The 20,094-nt window shown below is 31.2% G+C and overlaps 1 protein-coding gene across 3 annotated transcripts in view; it reads right to left on the bottom strand.

Moving 5' to 3' along the window:
* LOC115891805 (transferrin-like) overlaps nt 1-19,218 on the bottom strand; it is a 39,640-nt gene extending 20,422 nt beyond the window's left edge. The window contains exons 1-3 of one of the 3 annotated variants that reach the window (XM_030912367.1): nt 19,096-19,218; nt 6,831-6,918; nt 4,831-4,955 (exon numbers count right to left, since the gene is read on the bottom strand). In XM_030912367.1, the coding sequence (XP_030768227.1) occupies nt 4,831-4,955; nt 6,831-6,918; nt 19,096-19,156 (274 nt within the window). In that variant the 5' untranslated portion in view covers nt 19,157-19,218. Of the gene's footprint in view, nt 1-4,830; nt 4,956-6,830; nt 6,919-10,587; nt 10,778-14,624; nt 14,780-19,095 lie in introns of those variants that run through there. The other 2 variants (XM_030912368.1, XM_030912366.1) reach the window with 2 other exon arrangements.
* Nucleotides 19,219-20,094: the final 876 nt, after the last annotated feature.

The raw sequence follows: 20,094 nt of genomic DNA, 5'->3' as shown, positions 1-20,094 counted from the left end.
AAGGATTTCCATACACTTTTCACATACAGATTCACATACAAAATTTTCTCACATTTATGTCAGCATGAGAAAAAACAATATGGCGATATTGTTATATAACTAGGTAATATTTGAGGGGTAGTTTCATCTCGTTGAAATTTGACTTTCGAAAAATCCGTTTGCCAAAAATAAGCTTTTTACGTCAAGCAGTTTAAGCAGAATCGTGGTTAAGAAATTACTTTTTGGAACCCCCTGTATGATTTTTTAAAAAATTTCAAAATATGTAAAAAAACCAAATAAATTATGCTTGTCCAAGCGTTTTCCTGAAAGACTAACCGTTTTTAAATAACAAATATTGTAATATATGAGGGGCGTTTTCACCCTTTTGAAATTTGAGATTCGAGAAACCCCTCCTTATCGAACCTCTACACCCCACAGTCAATCCGTTTGCCAAAAATCAGCTTTAAACGTCAAGCAGTTTAAGCAGAATCGTGATTACTCAATGCCAATGGTCATATTTTATGAAACACTCTATATAAATTTATAAAAAATCTTAAAATATGTAAAACAACAAAATAAAATATACGTCTCTAAGAGTTTTTCCGAAAAACTCACCGGGTTTTAAATAAAAAATATTTTAATATTTGAGGGATAGTTTCACCCCCTTAGAATTCGAGTTTCGAAAAATCCCTTCTTATCGAACCTCTACACCCTAAAGCCAATCCGTTTTCAAAAAATCAGCTTTTTACGTCAAGCGCTTTAAGCAGGATCGTGATTAATCAATGACCAGATTTTTCGAAACACCCTATATACATTTTTAAAAAATCTTAAAATATGTAAAAAAACAAAATAAAATATACGTGTTTAAGCGTTTTTTCGGAAACTTGACCGTTTTTTAAATAAAAAATATTCTAATATTTGAGGGGTGGTTTCACCCTCTTGGAACTGGAATTTCGAAAAATCCCTTCTTATCAAACCTCTACACCCTAGAATCAACCTGTATGCCAAAATTGAGCTTCTTACATTGAATGATTTGAGCAGGATCGTGATTAATCAGTATGTCAGTCACTTAAGAATTTTATATATTAAAGGATATTAGTATAGATTGATCGATAAAAAAGATTTTTTTTTAGATTTTGTCGGAAACATAGTTATTTCTCTACTATAAATAGAGTTGTAGATAAAGTATAGTCTGACAAACAGATCTGAAACAATGAGACAACAGTAAGGGGTAATTCGTAATTTTCTAAAAACATGGTGGATTTCATTCATAAAATATCCAGGAGAAAAATAAAGAAATTATTGCATAAGAAACTAAATTTAAGATAAACATGAATTTTTTGGGATGATTTGTTCCAATAAAACCATCAAATTTGATGTAATGCATCAAAAACCTTAAAATTTGCGATGAATGGAACTTTGGCTTCAAATAACTCTTAAACTATTGGTCTCTCCAAAAATCATAAGAGACTTTTTTTGTAAAACGTTCAATTCTCTACAAAAATAAGTAAAATGATCTTTTTTATGACACACGACAGGCTAGCAATAAAATTCATAAGGTGCAGAACAAAATTTTTCCATGGTATTCTTATGGAAAATAGAAAAACGTGATGAGGGCAGTCTTAATATTATTATTAAGGGCTCAAATTTTAACTGGTATCTTTTTACGTTAAATTGAAACTTTTGGGCCTGTAATTTTTTCCGAATCACCTTATAATAGATTCTTTTATTTGTATATTTCGACAAATTGGATATCATCCAATGATTAAGACTTCACAATAAAATTTTTGTTTATCATATAGCGTGTGTATGCTGTTTGTATATTTTAAACAAATGCGTGTATGCGTCGTCATAAAAATTATTCTGACTATTCTTTTAGTAATAATTTAACGAACTTAGCCAAGTTTATAGTGGAAAAACACCTTTGTTGAATGGTGAGTAAAATAAAACTATAGATAAGAATGATTCATGATTTGTTATTATTTTAGGTCCTTCCAAATAAATACGTATGATGGAAATACCGTACAATAGAAGGCAATAAGGAAATGACATGATCGTGTCATTAACATTCTTACTTAAAAGATAATGTTTAGTGAAAGTACTTTTTTATTTATAAACATTTATTTAATTCTGTTTTTAGTATTTGTTCTTATAGCGGCAACATAGATACCTACATTATCTGTAAAAAATTCAACTGTCTAGCTATAACGGTTCATAAGATAAACCTTTGTGACAGACGGACGGATAGCGAAGTCTTAGTAATAGGGTTCCCGTTTTTATCCTTTAGGTATGGAACTCTAAAAATGAGATATAGCATTTTAAATAGTGCGATGTTGGCGACACCATAAAAATTACCCTATATAAGATATAGCTTATTATTAATAAAGCTAAATTCACTGTACTTTTTAGCCACTTTTCGGATATAGTGTTTTTAACCAAAGTTTCAGTAAATAAGCAATAGAATGGCAATACTGCATAAGTGTTAGAAATAAAAATAGCCTATTATAAGCGGTTGATATACACCCTGTATACAACAAAATATTTTTAAAATATGCCCCTTTATAAACCGTGCAACATGTGTATAAAATTTTCTTTCATAACTTCGACAACGACGACGCTATTGGACTTCCTCCTTCCTCGCACTAATGGGCCTCCCTGTACATTCATTTATTAGGGAATTTAATTTAAACAAAACAGAAACCAGTAACATAGTTTGTTAACAAAGGTTCTAGTGAAAATAAAAATTGGGTCCTATTTTTCTACTTATCTTAGTAAAAATAATTACAAACCCCCTTATTTTTTAAAAAAGCAATGACGTCCTGATTTTTCTCCACGTATTCATTTACACCCTGTATATTATGAAATAGATTCAATATTTGTTATCTAAAAATAGGATTTTTACTTTGCGGTCTCCTTATCAGATGTGTCATAATGATTAACATTATATTATTATTCATAATGCATTAATCTACTTAAAAATAAGATCTTCTTTATCAGAAAAACCCATTAAGAGATCTTTAAATAAATTATTTTATGTATAATATCTAATTTTAAAATTGATTTGTATATATAGAGTTGTGTAAAGGGTTTTTATCTAACTTGAAAGTATGTAAGGGTTTTTATCTAACTTGTAATGTTACACAGCGCGAGTCTTAAATTTAGCAATTTTTTTTACGAAAAATTGATTTTTAAAAAGTATTGTGCTCTCTAGTAATAGTAAACAGTATTATGTACAGGGTGGCGCCACTCATACGAAGCGGAGGCTCCAAGGATAACGGTAGTTTATATCGAAATAAAATTTTGGCAGCATATGTAGGTTAATTGAAAGCATTTTATAAAAACATATAAAGTTATACAGGGTGTCCCCAAAAAAAGTTACACATCAAAGTTGTGTTTTTTCTAATGGAACACCCTATATATCAATTGATTTTTGGATTCTAGGAAAAAAATAAAGGTGAGTTTTATTAAAGAAGTATATACCCAAAATCTAAGGATTTTGACATATTTCACATTTTGTGAAAATGAAGAGTAAATTTTAAATTTCGATAACAGCTACCAAAAATTTTAGTTGATCTTGTATAGCTTGATATTTAATTACAGTAACCATTGTATGTTAAACCAAATTGAAATTTGACCCGAAAAGTTGTACAGGGTGAGACAAAATGAATATGGAACATTAGTCACTTTTAAAAGCAAGTTACTCCTTTATTTTAAACGGAACATCTAGTATATTATTCCGGTGTTCAATGGGGAATTCATATTATTCATATATCTTCAAAATATTATTAAGGTTGCCTACCTCTCAGACAAAGATTTTCCTAGATATTTTAATTTTTATGATTTTGCGTCAGTAGATCTTTATTATTTGAAAAAATCTATGATGGCTGTGATATACCTTCTGTTAATTTAACAAAAATTAAAGTAAAATGGGATGTAGAGTAAAATACTCAACGGTAATAAAAACATACACGTTTAAAACATATTTTAATTATTACAGAATTAAAACTAGATATAAACCTATAATAATTATGTCACAAAAATTAGCTAGATGAAATCAAATGCTGAAAATGCTTGCTTTCCTGTTAACTGCATAAAATATCTTTTTATTTTAAAAGGCATATGTGGAGTTCTATTTCGAAAAGCAGCTACAATAATTACTCTAATGTTGTCGACAATAGTTGGTCGAGTCTTGTAAATACTGTCTTTAACAAATCCTCATAAAAAAGCCCAGTATTCTATTAATTAGTGAATGCACACTGCATTCACCAACTAATAGAATCATATCAACTCTTTCTGATGTAGGATAAGTTTGCATTTTCGGCAAATTTCTAAAATTTTTTTTTGTTTTAACTGACAAAATGATAATTAGTTGTTAAAATTGGACGAATTAGACAGCAATGTTGAGGGCAGAAGAAGTTTGGGACGGAAAAAAATGTCGTGGCTGCGAAATATAAGACAGTTGACAGGCATTAGTAACATACAGACGTTGATCCACACAGCCAGAGATAGGGAAGCCATGGAAAGTGTGGTCGCAAACATCCATTAATGGATAAGCAGAGAAAGAAGAAGTTGAAGTAACGTCAGCCATATCACAGCCACCTAGATTTTGTCAAATAATGATACACATTGACATATGCTCACAAAATTTCATTTCAATACAAACTGTCGTATTCCTTGAAGCCTCCGCAGCGTACGAGAGGCGCCACCCTGTATAGTACATAAGTTGATAGGTTCCACTCTAGATATCTGATATATTTAAGATTTTTAATTAGATTTGTTAAGAATGGCACTTTACTTATCAAAAATAGCGATGCAATGCATACTTAGAAAAATGTACATTTTTATCCGTACCTTCGGATACTTCGCCTATTACTACAGCTTGCGACGTTGCCAAAGCTGCTCCTAGAACAGCCTCTTCTGGAGACAAAATGCTCAATATTGGTTCACCTCGGCCAGCTTTCAATATACAGTCAATCCTAAATTAATAAATAATAAAGTAATTAAAAAAATATGTTTTTTTAAATATAAGATTCGTCGGCATTCATGGGACACAGGGCACACAGTAGATTTTACCAACGCAAAAGTTATTATGAAAGAACCGATAGCCTCTAAAAGAAAAATAAGAGACCTTTTTAATCCATCCTAAAAATAAATGTATTGCTCGGGCACATAGATTTTGGGTCACGAAATTGTTCTGGGTCGCGATCATGCCCTAGACACTCAATGGTAATTTTATAGAACTCCAAATTTAGTTTCTTCCGCATCGCCAGACGGCGCAAAAAACATTAAAGTACAGGTTTCTAATTTATATATGAAGATGACATGACAGTCCCTATGTTGACTATTGTCTGTGGTCTAGTTTTTGTCTAGTTGACATCATGTTGACATTTTGACAAAATCCGTCAAGTTATTTTTAAATCATTATTTTGATCATTACTTAAATAATCATTAATTCAGATATTCCTGATTTATCGGAAAGTTCGGTGATTTCAGTGATTTGTGTTTATAGTTTGTGTTTTTATTAGTTTGTGCATTCTGATATTTAGAGTCGATCATCATTTTCGTGTTAGATACTAAACTTTTTTATTAAAGTCATTCTGACATTTTAGAAAGTATAAATTTATGAACCAAATAAAAAAATAGTTTAATCATAAATAAGTAAGTACATAATATTTTTGCTATATAATTTATTTGTTAAATCAAAAAATAGGCGCTATGTGCTCTATTGTTGGTGTTTAAAATGTATGTATATATTTTAATTTTGTTTTAATTATGTTACACTTCTAATGATCTAATAAAACATAAAATGCAACAAAAAAGTCTATATTTATTATTTTATATTTTACAAGGAGTAATTTTGAGCTTGAATAAGGTTACCGTTTTAGTTAGCGTTAATAAGTAACGGAACGCTAAAATTATGTTATGCCAAAACTCTCCATTAGTTTCTTCCGGATCACCAGGTGGCTCTAAATGACGGACCCATTTGTTTTATATCAGTGTCCAATCTATCTCTAGTACATGACATTAGTCTATGGTCGCGATCCATAGATAAATGCCAAATGCTCAAACCAAATCAAAACAAGTTTAGATTGGAAAGCCCGTAAAAATTTTGGGTCGCGAAATTATTTTGGGTCGCGACCGTTATACGCGATCTGGCGCTGCTATAGCGGTCGCTAAGAACAACGGCAAACAAAAACAGAAATAATTTTCTCTTGTCAAAGTCAGAATCAATCATAATAATCTTTCAACATCCAAACCGCTCTCATTAAAGAAATTCCGAAAAGTGTTTATAGCGTCAATTTTCAAAGTAGTAATTGCTATCTTGTGAGTTTAATTCAAGTTTTATTTACTCCAACCGGTGATAATTGTGAAAAAGTGGCTTTAAAAACTTAAAAAGCTGTGCTGTGAACTGCAAAAACCACATCGTGGATCGTGGCATAACGTCGGTTTCCAATGTTTCATAGGTATTTCATATATTCGTCCTTATATAAAATAAAGTTTCTTGTATGCAACACAATGTCTTTTATTTATAAAATTAAACGAAAATAATAATAAATTTGAATAAATAATATTTGGCGATATAATTCCGGAAAAATCCGAACCAATATAGCGCCAAATAGTGTTTACATTGTCCTTATGGGCACTTTGCAATCTAAACTTCTCAGGCATTTGTATAGGCACAGACTAAATTATTTTTTAGTTTAATTACTTTGTAGTATAGGTGAGTAATATATTATTTTACTGATATATGTTGGGTTAAAACAGAATAAACAACATAATTTATTATCGTTATAATTTTACATTAGTCTGTTTTTCTTTATAGTAATTTTGTATATTTTTCTAAAACTTACTTGGAGGTAACTGGTCTACATTGTATGTAAAGATCTCTTCCAATTTGTTGACAGGCATCCCTGTCAAAAAAGTCCATGCACAGTTCCTCTGTAAAGAAAAATACAGTGTAAAATTTCTCATGATTAAAATAACTCTGGAAAAATATTGGTCAATAAGTCATATACAGGGTGGTCCAAACTCTATTCCGGAAACTTCTGCAGCATATTCTGCAGATAAAAATAAATAAAAAAAGTTCGTATTGATGTATGTTCAAAAATGCTTAGCTTTGGAGATACATTGTGTAGAAGTTTCATATTTATTTCGATTTTTTGCAAATAATTTCTGAAGTAACGTCAATATTTTGATGAAAATTGGTGTCTGGGAATTTTTGGACATGAGAAATTTAATATTGATGTCAATATGATTCCTACTTGTAGGGGGCGCCACCTACATGTGTTTTAACTGTTTTAAAAGATGATAACTTTTCGTCCGTACCTGTATAAAACTACTGGATGAAAAAATATGCCCCTGCTTTTTTAAGTAAAAAATGTCTCTTGGTAAAAATCGCTAACGGCAACCGTTCTGAATATATTTATAATTGAAGTAGTCAATACATCTCATTATTGACAAAAAATAAACATGTTGAGTAGATATTTATTTGACTGAAATGATAAATTTGGGAACTTTTTATTTTTTTAAATTAATCATAAATTTTTCTTCGAAAAAATGATTATAAAACAGTTTCTCTTGAATTTTGGGCACAAAAACATTTCAAATTTATGATTTCAGTCTAATAACTATTTAGTCAACATGTTTAATTTATATCAATGATGACATGATCATCAATGATGAGGTATTGATAATTTCGATTCCAAATATCTTGAAAACCATTACTCGTAGCGATTTTTACCAAAAGATCTTTTTTACGTAAAAAACGTCGTAAATGTACCCATGTCCAAACCAAACGTCGTAAATGTATATTTTTTACTCAGTAGTTTTATTCAGGTACGGACGAAAAGTTATTACTCTTAAAACCAGTTAAAATATATGTTTTACCTTTTTACCGCATTTCGAGTTGGTTAGCGTGGTTATTTGGAGGGTGTTAATTCATTGGATTAACAGCGCTAAACCTAGGAAAAATCCTAGGTTTAGCGCGCTTATCCTAGGTTTTACAGTATTTCGGACATTTACAGTAACATATCGTGGGCGTACAGCGAAAATACACTAAGTCACATTTTTGGTTGAATTGGATTAAACACACCACTATGTCCAGTTTTTCACTGTCTTTAACATGAAAAACCCATTAAGTCCAATTTCGGCATCCTTATAATATAAGGATATTATAGATTTATAATAAGTGGATTTTCGCTGTACGCCCACGATATATACTTTTCTTTTGAAGAAAAAATCATAATATTAATATCTGAACACGCGCTTATTATATTTGTATGACTAATCCAAATTCACCCAGTTTAAAGAGTCAACAGTTAAATTTGCTTATTGAAATTAAATGCAAAATACCTATTGAATTTTATTACTATTATTTCTGGCACAATAATAAATACACCTTTGTTTATCTTTTTACGTCACATAATCGGAGATTCAAGGTCAATCGTAATCAACAAACGAACAGAGGAGTCAACATGAAATACATAATACATACTTGGATTTGATGCAGATTTTCTTCCGATATAAAAAATAATGTTATTATTGATACTAAAATCACTTATTTGTCATTAACATAATTTGTAGGGTATATATATATAATAATTATTATAACGTTCATTAAAAACGATTATTTTTTGAAAATATTTCAGCTTTTAGGTATAATAACTTAACTCTTTGATATAATAACCTTGATGAATGTTTAAGGTAAATCTGTATGTATATAACCAATTATGAACTTATTAGCAACTGTAGACGTTAAAATATCCAAAATAACTGTGTTATTATTAGTCGAAAAAGATTTATTTCTATTAGGTCAGATATTTTTTGGGCTATGAAAATATGTTTCTATGTAAACATTTTATTTTTATAACAGATCCCATCAGTGTGACAAATTTTTCCATGTTTTTTAAAATTATTTAGTAACTAAGAAATTTTTAACTCTTTCAACTAAAGGTGTAAACTAAACAATATGTCCCTTAAAGTAATTGATAAAACCATATAACTATACAGGCTAGAAATAAATAAGTGCGAAAAAAACAGTTGTGCTTCTCTCTATGACGTAAAGGTGGCTACACACACTACTGCAAGCTTGACAAGCATGCATGAACAATCTTTTTGTACAAGCCATGCATAATTTACCTTCGCCGCCACACGGTACATGCATGCTTGGACAAGCTTCAGTTTATGCCGCGAAAAAGAAGAAGGAAGTCCGAAGAAAAAGAAGAAGGAAGTCCGCGAAAAAGAAGAAGGAATCCTGAAGGCATTTATCTTTTTAATAACGGCATCCTTATCGGCTTGGCTGTCAATTAATCTATACTTATTAAGTAAAATTTTGTATGCTGCATCCTTCTTCACCCTATCATGATATTCTGGTGATTTAATTCGCCAAAGACACGGCTGATTTTCGTATGCGCGAATAAAATCTTCCAATAATCCTCGATTGCTCCTTTTCAGATCGTTAGACATGATGGCGACGCGACGTACAGGTCATTTACGATCACGGACTGAACTAATCGTTTGTACAAGCTGAATACATGTGGTACACACGTACCGTTTCGCTTGCGCAAGCATGGCTTGTCCAAGCTTGCATGATTCAAATTCAATCAATCACCAAGCGGCTTGCACAATTAAAATGCTTGCTTGTACAAAAGTTCGCTTGTACAAAAAGATTGTTCATGCATGCTTGTCAAGCTTGCAGTAGTGTGTGTAGCCACCTTAACTTGGATATACGAGCTGGAGCAAAATCTGTGACATAATATATTACAGAACGCCATTTTTTTGGTACCAAACAAAGGTTGTGTGTGGTGAACTTTAGATAAATTTTATTACAATGGTTATTTGTTCAGCTTTCGGTTCGGCAAGTAGGTTGAAAGAGCCAGGAAGTACGTTTCATAAGTAAATAAACAAAAGAATTAATTTTGAACTCACCACCTTTTTAGCTTTTTTTTATAATACATTTTCTTCAAAAAATTGACATACCACCATCTAAAAAAGTAGTATAACCATAGGCGTACGCGAAAATTTTATCAGAAATATATAAGAGATATTATAGATACCTACAGTAATTTCAACAAATGACGTAAAAAGCTAGGACTATTCTACGTAAAATATGTGCGAAACGGTGCACGGTTTTTAAGATATTTGCGTTTATACAGGGTGAGTCTTAAATAAGTGCAAATATTTTCAGGGCTGGTAGATCTCGATAAAAAGAACATACCTATGAAGTTTTTTGCGACAAAAATACTTTGACCACCCTAACATTGTAAAAATATCTTGCTCTCTTTATTTACGATTTTTATCACCTGATCTATTTACAACCTGTATACTTAGTTGACAATGAGCCATTTATTGAATAAGGCATTTTTGATTATATTGCAAAACTTATGCAAATGAAACGAAACAACAAATTCCATAACATCCTGTGAAGTACCTATAATATACTTAATAACTTCAGATATTTTGATTTATGTATTTGCATTTTCTATACCTTGTTTTTCAATATAATGCTAGTATTCTCTCTTTCAAGAATAACAACTCTATAAAATAAAAGAAGTAACGTTCAGCAGTTTTTATTAAATCTATAAAATAAGCATCATAAAATGTACTTACGTTTAAGCTGTTTCGCTAAACAAACCTCTATAAAGGCACACAACCAAAATACACACAATATTTTCATTGCTATTTAATTTTAAGTACAGAAAATTTTAACATAACCTCGAAAACACGCTGTAAACACACCGTACAACAATATTAAGTCCGAAAGAACTACGCTTATTTGACTTAAGCTATGCTATGCATTAATGAATGAAATGTAAGAGATTTGGGAAGGGAAGGGAATCACCTCGGATTTGTTAAGTCTGCGCAGTGACTCGCTGTCTACAGGTGAAAGAACAAGATCAGCAGGCAGCGTTGTCGATGTGACAGAAAAAGAGGGATTCTAAGGATATAAATATGCCTAATGAATTTTATTTTTTTTGTATCCGCGATTCGGCTCGAAGGACCAATCTTTCGTGTGTAAAAAAGTATAAGACTTTAAATTCTAACCGGCTTATAATTTAAAATACCGAGATAGCTACCGTATGATCGAAAAAACGGTGTCAAAGACGGCAGAGGAATAAACATCGATGATAATTTTGGCGAGGGCATTTATTGAAAACTGATATAAAATTTGTTTTGGTTTAGATGGTTTGAGGCAGGTGGCAGGTTTCAGGTTATAATACGTTGAAGCTTTAGAAAACAGAAGAAATATGGCTCTAAATATAGCATAATAGAGGAAAATTATTAACTGATTATAAATGAGGTTGAAAAATACATTGATGAAATCTTGACAAAGATATCTACTGATTAGATGATTAAAGTCTAATACGATATTTTATATTTTTGTATTTTGGTTGTGTTAAAATGTTTTCGCAGTCTTTAAAGAAAAACTGCACGTAGTTAATCGGGTAAATTACGTCTTAATTAACTATTTTCGAGACCTGCCCTTTTACTTGATTCTCCGACGTATTTAATGGACACCCTCTAAGAAGTTATTTACAACCTATTCAAATTTTGAACTTGGTTTAAGAGTCTATTTCGTTAGTCCCAAAATTTAGCAAATTATTTTGCTAAAAATATATCTAGTTCCGCATTTAACGTTTTATGTAAAACTGGCCAGGTATTTTTACACAAATGAAGAAGGAAATTAAAGATAAAGGATTATACTATATCCGTATTGTAACACATTTTTAGATAACTTCTTTATCTTTAAGATTTTGATTGTCAAACATCAACAAAATATTCCTTATGTTTGGACTAAATTTTCTCGAAAATAAAGACATAATAATTTTAAATTCCGTTACAATACGGAAATAGAAAAAGTTTTGTGATTACATTGATATATAATTTATATGTTTTTGTTACAAATTGCTCGGTATTTTATGGCAAATTCTGAAGCTTTGCAAACCTTAATCAAGCCTTAAGCACGTGTGTTTGGAACTTTGGGTGTGGTTTAACAGCACAGGATCGGGCTAAGCCATAGGCAGATTTCTGAAATATAATACCGTATGATCGAATAAAAACGGCATCAACGATGGCTATGAAATAAAGATCGCTGTCATTTTATATGTAAAATTATATGGGAAATGTCATCGATCGTCATTTCCAAGCCAACTGGACGCCGTTTTTTTTCGATCATATGGTATATATTTCCTTCAGCCATACATACATACGAAAGTACAGCGTAATAAACTCTTAAGAACCAGATATGAACAACTGGTATGTTCAGTTTGAATAAAATCAGAAGTTTGAGGATGTGGCAACGCCGAAAGAGGATTTCATAACCAATGGAGTTTTCGCATAACCATACTGAATCATTTTTATTTTTTTAAATATTTATTTGATTTAAAAATAAATAATAACATAAACACAAAATTTTAAGAATTATTTTAAGAATCGATTAAAAAAATCTTCAAAACGAAAATTATTGGCATTATTATTAAAAATGATCAAATAATAAATGCATATTAAAGCTTTGACGATTGTAATATGGAAAAAAGACAAAAAGAAATAAATAAACTGTCGATTATACGTTATTTCCTTGTTTATACAGGGTGAGTCTTAAATTAGTGTAAATATTTTTAGAGGTGGTATATTTCGGGAACACGTCTATGAGTTTCTTTTCACCAAAAAATATGTTGAAAATCGTGCATTTCCTTTTAATTTTTCTAGTATTTTCTAAAACTATTTAGAACTGCCTGTTCTGTGCAAATTTTTCCACGGTGCAATTTCTAAAATCTCTGATATTACCATGGTTACGACACTAAAAGGGCCGAATACAGAAAAAATCCAGTGGCTCTCAATTTTTTTTTAAAATAAATATTTTTTTTAATTTCCAAACTTTATTAATTTGGTTATTTTGGAATTATTAAGAAAAACAGCAAAGAGAAACTGTGTTTCTTTTATCGAGATCTACCAAACCCGGAAAATATTTGCCCTTATTTAAAACTCGCCCTGTATAAAGGATGTTATAAAAATAACGTGAGATATGAAATACTTGTTGACAAAGTGGATCATTTAGGATAAATGTACCAATAATTCTAAGAGTTAGATCTCATAAATTAATCATATTTCCCCTTTCCATTTTTGACACATTCCTGAAAATATTACGTAATACTAAACTGCCAATATAATTCAAGGGTAAACTGTACCAAAACGTTATTTATAACCAATAACCATAATATAGACTATTTATTTAAGCGTTAATGAATATCTTTATTGAATTTTCGGTGAAATCATCACATTATCTTATCTCGTGGAAATTATATATGGTATCTCGCGTCTCTAAATCGATATAATAATTGAAATTTTCCAGTAAATTTGAATTTCTGAAGATAAATTAATATAATAATTGTTGTATCGCCAATCCGAACATAGAAAATTCCACGTAAATTTAAAAAATGGCGAATATCAATTCCCCATTTTATTTTACCGAAAAATGTATTTGAAACTTTTCAAAGAATAACTCCTTAAAATGGAGCAAATTGTTCATATTAAATGTATTTATACGAACTCATATTTGAGTTATGAGAGATAAAGAAATTACTAAATTAGGCGAAAATTTAAAAATCCAGTCCTGGGTCAAACAAAAACAAACATAACAATCACAAGTTATGCCACAATATGACAGATCTATTATAATTTTCTTGTTAAAATCTGCCAAAAGTCTATAATTCTCTATAAAAATGCCAAAAAATTGCCCTTTTGATATCAGACTTTACGAAATTACCTGGGAAAAGTTGCGGTGAACAAGCAGTCCTAAAAGTTTTCTAAAACGTTCAGGAAAATTTAAAAATATGCACGATTTTCTACATCTTATTTAGCCAAAAAACCTCATAGATATGTTTCTGGGGTCGAAATAGATACCCCTAAATTTATTATTTGCATTTATTTAAGGCTCCCCCTGTATAATCTCGATTATAACATTTTATAACATGAATTATAGAAGCAGTAGTTTATTATGCACGATTGTTTGAGAATATATAATTAAATAACTGCAATTTGATGAACTGTTATATGTATACATGTGTATAGCTATATTTATAAGACAATTATTATATAATATTCTTAATCTTTTTACAATAGGTAGATTACATTTCCTCAAATGTTGTAACTTGTTTGTTCTGCAAATAAACAAAAATGTGTGTTCTCTATAGCCAAATTGTTAACATTAAAGAGCCATAGAAAAGATCGTAGTTCTTGAGTAGCATTTTATAAAATAAAATATTGGTTTTTAAATTTTCCCATTCAGATTTATGATAAATAGGGTGAGTTTTAAGTAAGTGCAAATATTTTTAGGAGTAGTATATATTTCGACCCCAGAAACACGTGTATGAGTTTTTTTTGCGAAAAAAATATTATGAAAATTTTGTTAGTTTTTAGTTAAAAAACATAATTTCAAGATAATATGGCAACATAGGTAGTATATTAACTTTACAAGAATGAAAACCCAGAACCTTTTTTTTGAATTTTCTTTGGTCTTAATTTTACTTTGGACTTATTTGAAAAACGTAAAGAGAAAATACGTTTCCTTTATCCAGGTCTATCATCCCTGAAAATATTTGCACTTATTTACGACTCACCCTGTATTATAATATTCTTTTACTCACCTAGAGATGACACTGTGAAGAAAAAATATCCGGACAATAAAAACAAAACTCGTTTCATTATATATTCTTTGGTTAATTTTTATGTAATAACAAAAATAAAAAAAAACTCGAAGTGCACTCCTTAAGAGAGACACCAAAATACTGAAACAAAATTATTGCTTTTATATACAGGTGTACGCACCTACCTACTCGTATATTACTTATCAGAGATAAGATAATCCAGGTTTATCGCGAAAGATGATTAAAACTTATATAAGAATTCAATAAAGATCTTTTATTTCCTAGAAACATTTATCATCGAAATTTGTATTAAATATTTGAGATCATTATTAAGTTTAATCTATACTCCTTCCGGATGTGATTGTTTGTCTATTTGCATAACTTCCTTGTCTTCCCACATCTGGTTTCATCCAGTGTTGGATATAGGCCCTCTAGCCAATATCATCCATTGCCAACCTACCACTGTTTTGACGTCATCGACTCATCTCTTTTTTGGTCGGCCCACACATCTTGTAGTTCCTCTTGAGATAACTCAGAAAACTCTTAAGAAACAAATGGTTCCAGCATGTGTCTCAAACGTATCGGTCCTTCAGAAAGCTAGCTGCGAGAGCGTTGAAGTCATGCTTACCGACTCCCGCTTAAGATGGGCTGGTCATATATGCAGGATGCCTATTAAAATCTCTTATTTACGCTGAACTTGTAGATGGTAAGAGGAAACCGGGTGGACAACTCAAAAAGTACAACGATATTTTCCACAAAAACTTAACGGGGATGAGCATATAGGAGCATACAGCGCAATGGAGAAGAATTGTAAACGCCAGGGGCGGATCGTGAATTTGTGGGGCCCTGGGCTGAAACTACTTAGAGGCCTACCTAAGTACTCAACTAATAGCCATGTCAAAAAACTGTTTCTATAATGATATATTATTATTATATATTCTTTATTGCACAAAAAAAACCATAAATGTTACTTAAATCTACGCAAGTATTAGTTGTACAAAAGTCGACTTATTGCTGTGGTAGCAATCTCTTCCAGGCAACCTTTGGGTGAGAGAGAAACCGATATAGTGATATTATATAAGAATATAAAAAAAACAATAAAACAATTTTATTTATATTTATTATGAATTAGTAAAAGAAATTGATAGGTTGCAGTCACAGAAATTGACAGTTATTTGGCCATCACATTGCAAGTCTTTGGTTAGATCACAGTTTATGGAAAGAAGTGATAAATTATTTAGTCGATGGTTCGACATTGTTGTCCTATATTTATTTTCTACATAGGACATCTTGGAGAAGGAGCGTTCTGCTTCACAGCTAGTGATTGGCAATGATAAAAAAATCTTTAAAATGGTATAGCAGTGAGGGAACACGTCAATAAGTTTATTTTCATACATGAGCATAAAAATGTCACTGCAAGAGGTGTAAGACTCTGGCTTAGATTGGAGTCAGTACGATTTTAATTGAATGCACTCATTCACTAAATGCTCGTCTACGTCATCCGGATAGTAATCAATAATATGACGTGCAATTTCCAAATCTATGTTTTCGATATTTTTGTCTTGCAAATCCATGAAAAATTTGAATTTTTTGCTATATTTGTCTCATAGACTTGGCTCCTTTTATTTAAATCCATAATCAGCTTATCCAACGTAACGTTTAACGCGTCTCTTTTAAATCTTTCTTCTTTCTGCGCCATATACTGAGAATTCACCTGTAGACTTATCTGAAAATTTTGGAATAATGCGTCTCTTGTTTACGTCATTGTAGTCTATCCCCACACTAGTACTTAATTTTTAGCTTTCTCTTCGTATTCCTTTAGCTTTTGATCTGATCGGTATCGTATGTTGTTCACAAAGTCTTTTAATGACACAATTAACTTGTTGCCTTCACAAATGTCTAAACCAGGCGTATTTTTTTATTAACTAAATGAAATCTCTGCCAAAGTTCTTCCCAAAAGATAATCAAAATTGCAAACTCGAGTTTCGCCATTTTATTGAATAAATTTCGTGCCTCTTTCTGGAAATCAACTTTCTCAATCTCATTTTCGCTGAAACTTTCGAATTTTTTTATAATGTCATCATAATTATTTTTAAGGCTTTGACAGCATCATAGTGGCAAAACCATCTGGTCTGGCTTAAACTTTTTAACGTGAATTTTAATTTTATTTCACGATTCAACAGTTCCGACCTATGGGTCTATTGTTTTTAGCGGGGTGTGGGGGCCCCTGGTAACCTCGGGGCCCTGGGCTGCAGTCCAAACAGCCCTTAGGTAGATCCGGCCCTGGTAAACGCACTACAACCTAACCATCTTCAGATGCGTGCCAAATACTCGTCGTTTAATAAATTTTTCTTCGAAAAAATTATGAAAAAACAGTTTCTGTTCAGCTTTTGGCACAAAACATTACAAATTTATTATTACAGTCTAACGACTATTTAGCCAACTAATCCAGTAATATTACAATTTAAACCCGACAAAATTCAGAAAGTTTTGAAAATTGGTAGGTATGTTGGGGCTAGCATGAGAATTACTAAATCGAAAAGTTCCCACCCCTAAATAGTTTGCGTCATCCCCCAGGACATCGTTTCTACCCCCATTTTGAGTTTTTTAGATAATCTGGGCAACGGTGCAATTCTCGACAAAAATACCTATATAGAAAATTGTTCTTCATAAGATTCTCTATCAAAAATATAATTACACTTTTCTTAAAAAGTATAGGTAAAGTATTTGATGCGTTTTTTTAAAGTGGTATCCCCTGTAGGCCTAATCCACTAATATCAAATGTTAACTAGTAATCTTCGTCATCTTCCACAACTTCAACGTTCAAGCATGACTGTCCATGGAAAGGATAACACATTGTAGAGCAACGCAAGCCTGCTCTTCTGCAGCTACATCTGTATTTGCACCCTAATTTACATGAACATGAAATAAGCGTTAAAACAGATGCGGGGGCTGGCTCTTTGTTTGTCATTGTTGGGGTTAATATGCCGCCAATTTTTTTCCACCCCCAGTCGGTACGTTCGAGCATAACTCCTCTCCATGTTTGAATTTGGTGAAAAACCCGATACGAGTATTGCCGAGCTGCAGCAGAAGTTGGTGGTAGTTTTGACAACATGACAATGTTGTTGGCTTTGCCGACAAGTTTGTTGAAGTACATAAATCGGTATTCATCTAGACTGCTTTCTGCTGAGGTACAGTTGTATAAAGCTAAAATAAATTGCTCTCCTACGTTTGAAATTTCTTCATGAGTAGATTTCTCATTATTGAAAGTTTGCACAATATATATTAAATGTCCCTTTTTTGGCCATATTACGCGGCGAAGCAAATATTCTCCATCCATGACATCATGACATCGCTGTTTTCAAAAATATGATCTCGTTCTGGAACTTTATTGACAATCTGGTATAAAGCTGCTTTATTATAGTAGGTACTGAGGCTAATTCGAAACTAAAGCACTTTTTTAACTCCAGGCTAGAATGAACGGTGGTTTCTTTGAAATAGTAATGTTGAGTCAACTTGAACATCATTGCCATTAATTTTCATTGTATTGCTAAAACTAGATATCGGCTTTACACGATTTGCACGACGCACTTTTAAACAGTGTAGGGGATACAACTTTTAAAAAAAACGCATCAAATACTTTACCTCCACGGTAATGTGGAAATAAGTACAAATCACCCTTTTTATAGGGGCAGAGGAGTGTGAGAGAAGAACGTATATTAAAATTCTAAGTATAATTTAGTGGTTACTGCTTTTTGTTAGCGTTAAACATTAAACTTTAAATTAGATTGAACTGCAGATAGATCGACAGTCATAACCAACCCTTATATTTGCGCCCTAGTTGCCACTTCATTATTAACTTTGGAAAAAAAGTGTAATTATCTTTTTGATAGAGAATTTTATTAAGAACAATTTTCTATATAGGTATTTTTGTCGAGAATTGCACCGTTGCCGAGATTATCTAAAAAAACTCAAAATGTTCGCGAATGTATATTTTTTAATTCAGTAGTTTTATACAGGTACGGACAAAAAGTTATTACTCCTCAAACCAGTTAAAATATGTAGGTGGCGCCCTCTATAAGTAGGAGTCATATTGACACATCAAAATCAAATTTCTCATATCAAAAAACTCCCAGACACCAATTTTACACCCTGTATCTCCGAAATTAAGCATTTTAGGACATATAACTCTTTTAGTTTTTTTTATCTGCAGAATATGCTGCCGAAGTTTCCGGAATACAGTTCGAACCCCCCTGTATATCGTCACTTTTAGGCCACTTTTAAAAATCACGCAGTATATTTGTAGAAAATACATTTTTACTAGATAAATATATAGTTTTGTATAAAACTAAATAGTTTGGTTTGGTTTGAATGAATTCTGACATGATCAAAATTTATAAGATAAAACCTTATTGTTATAATTAATAAATTAATACCAAAAAATTGAAAAAAGGTACATAAATAGACTTACCATTACAGTGAGATAAACCTGCACAAGCCAAAAATAACACCAATACTTTGAAATTAGCCATTTTTTAGAGAGATATCACCTTTTTCTAGGAGTGGCTTCAACGAAATGCATTAGAGATAAAATATTATTAATTACAGGTTTTGATGTAGATAACGCTGATAAGATATGACTAATTGAATTTTCACAGGATCCTGTTTTCAATATTTTTTTATTAAATAATATGGAACTTAAAATTATTTAGTCGATAGTATAAATATTTATTCGTATTTGAATAATTTAGGTCATTATATAGACTGTGTAATTTCTAGCTTTAAAATAAGTTTATTGGGCACAATTATTTATCTCTACACAAAAGTGCTTCGTTTGTCCGTTAGAAAGCATCAGTGAATTTTTATCATAGCCACTCAATGATTTCTCTCGTATTTTACCGTTGAAAGAGTTATACGAAATATAATACCGCGAGTATCTGCAAAGCCGTTAAAAATGTTTAAATATATACTCTAGATACAAAAAATGTTTATTTTTTAATTCTCCTTGTATCAAAAAAATATTATACAGGTTGTTCCATTTAAAAAAAAGCGAAGAAAAGTTATTTCATATATATGTCGCATCCACTTAGTGTAATTGTCCGTTTCATGAAATGGATATCCACTTCGCGAACTGAAACCAACCAGCAGCGTTGCCAATGGTCCAAAATTATATTCCACGGCGAACATACCCAAATTCCACAAATTCCACAATCACTAGCCAGGTTCGGTCTTTAGGTCTGCGACCAATCCGACATTTTTTTTATATAAACCACGTGATCTTAAAGGGATTTTACATTATATAGTGACGTGTGATATGTGATATGTCGAAAATTTCGTCGGATTGCTTGCAGATCTAAATACCGAACCTAGCTGCTGACCTCTTTTTACAGAAATCTGTAAAATTATGATGAGTCCTATAATATTTTTTTTAATGTTAGCTAAATAAGGAAAAAAAAGAAAAAAAGGAATA

This window comes from Sitophilus oryzae, unplaced genomic scaffold (genome assembly GCF_002938485.1).
Source record: "Sitophilus oryzae breed Bouriz unplaced genomic scaffold, Soryzae_2.0 scaffold_119_pilon_pilon, whole genome shotgun sequence".
Lineage (NCBI taxonomy): Eukaryota > Metazoa > Arthropoda > Insecta > Coleoptera > Curculionidae > Sitophilus > Sitophilus oryzae.
This window is presented reverse-complemented; position numbering and strand designations above follow the sequence as displayed.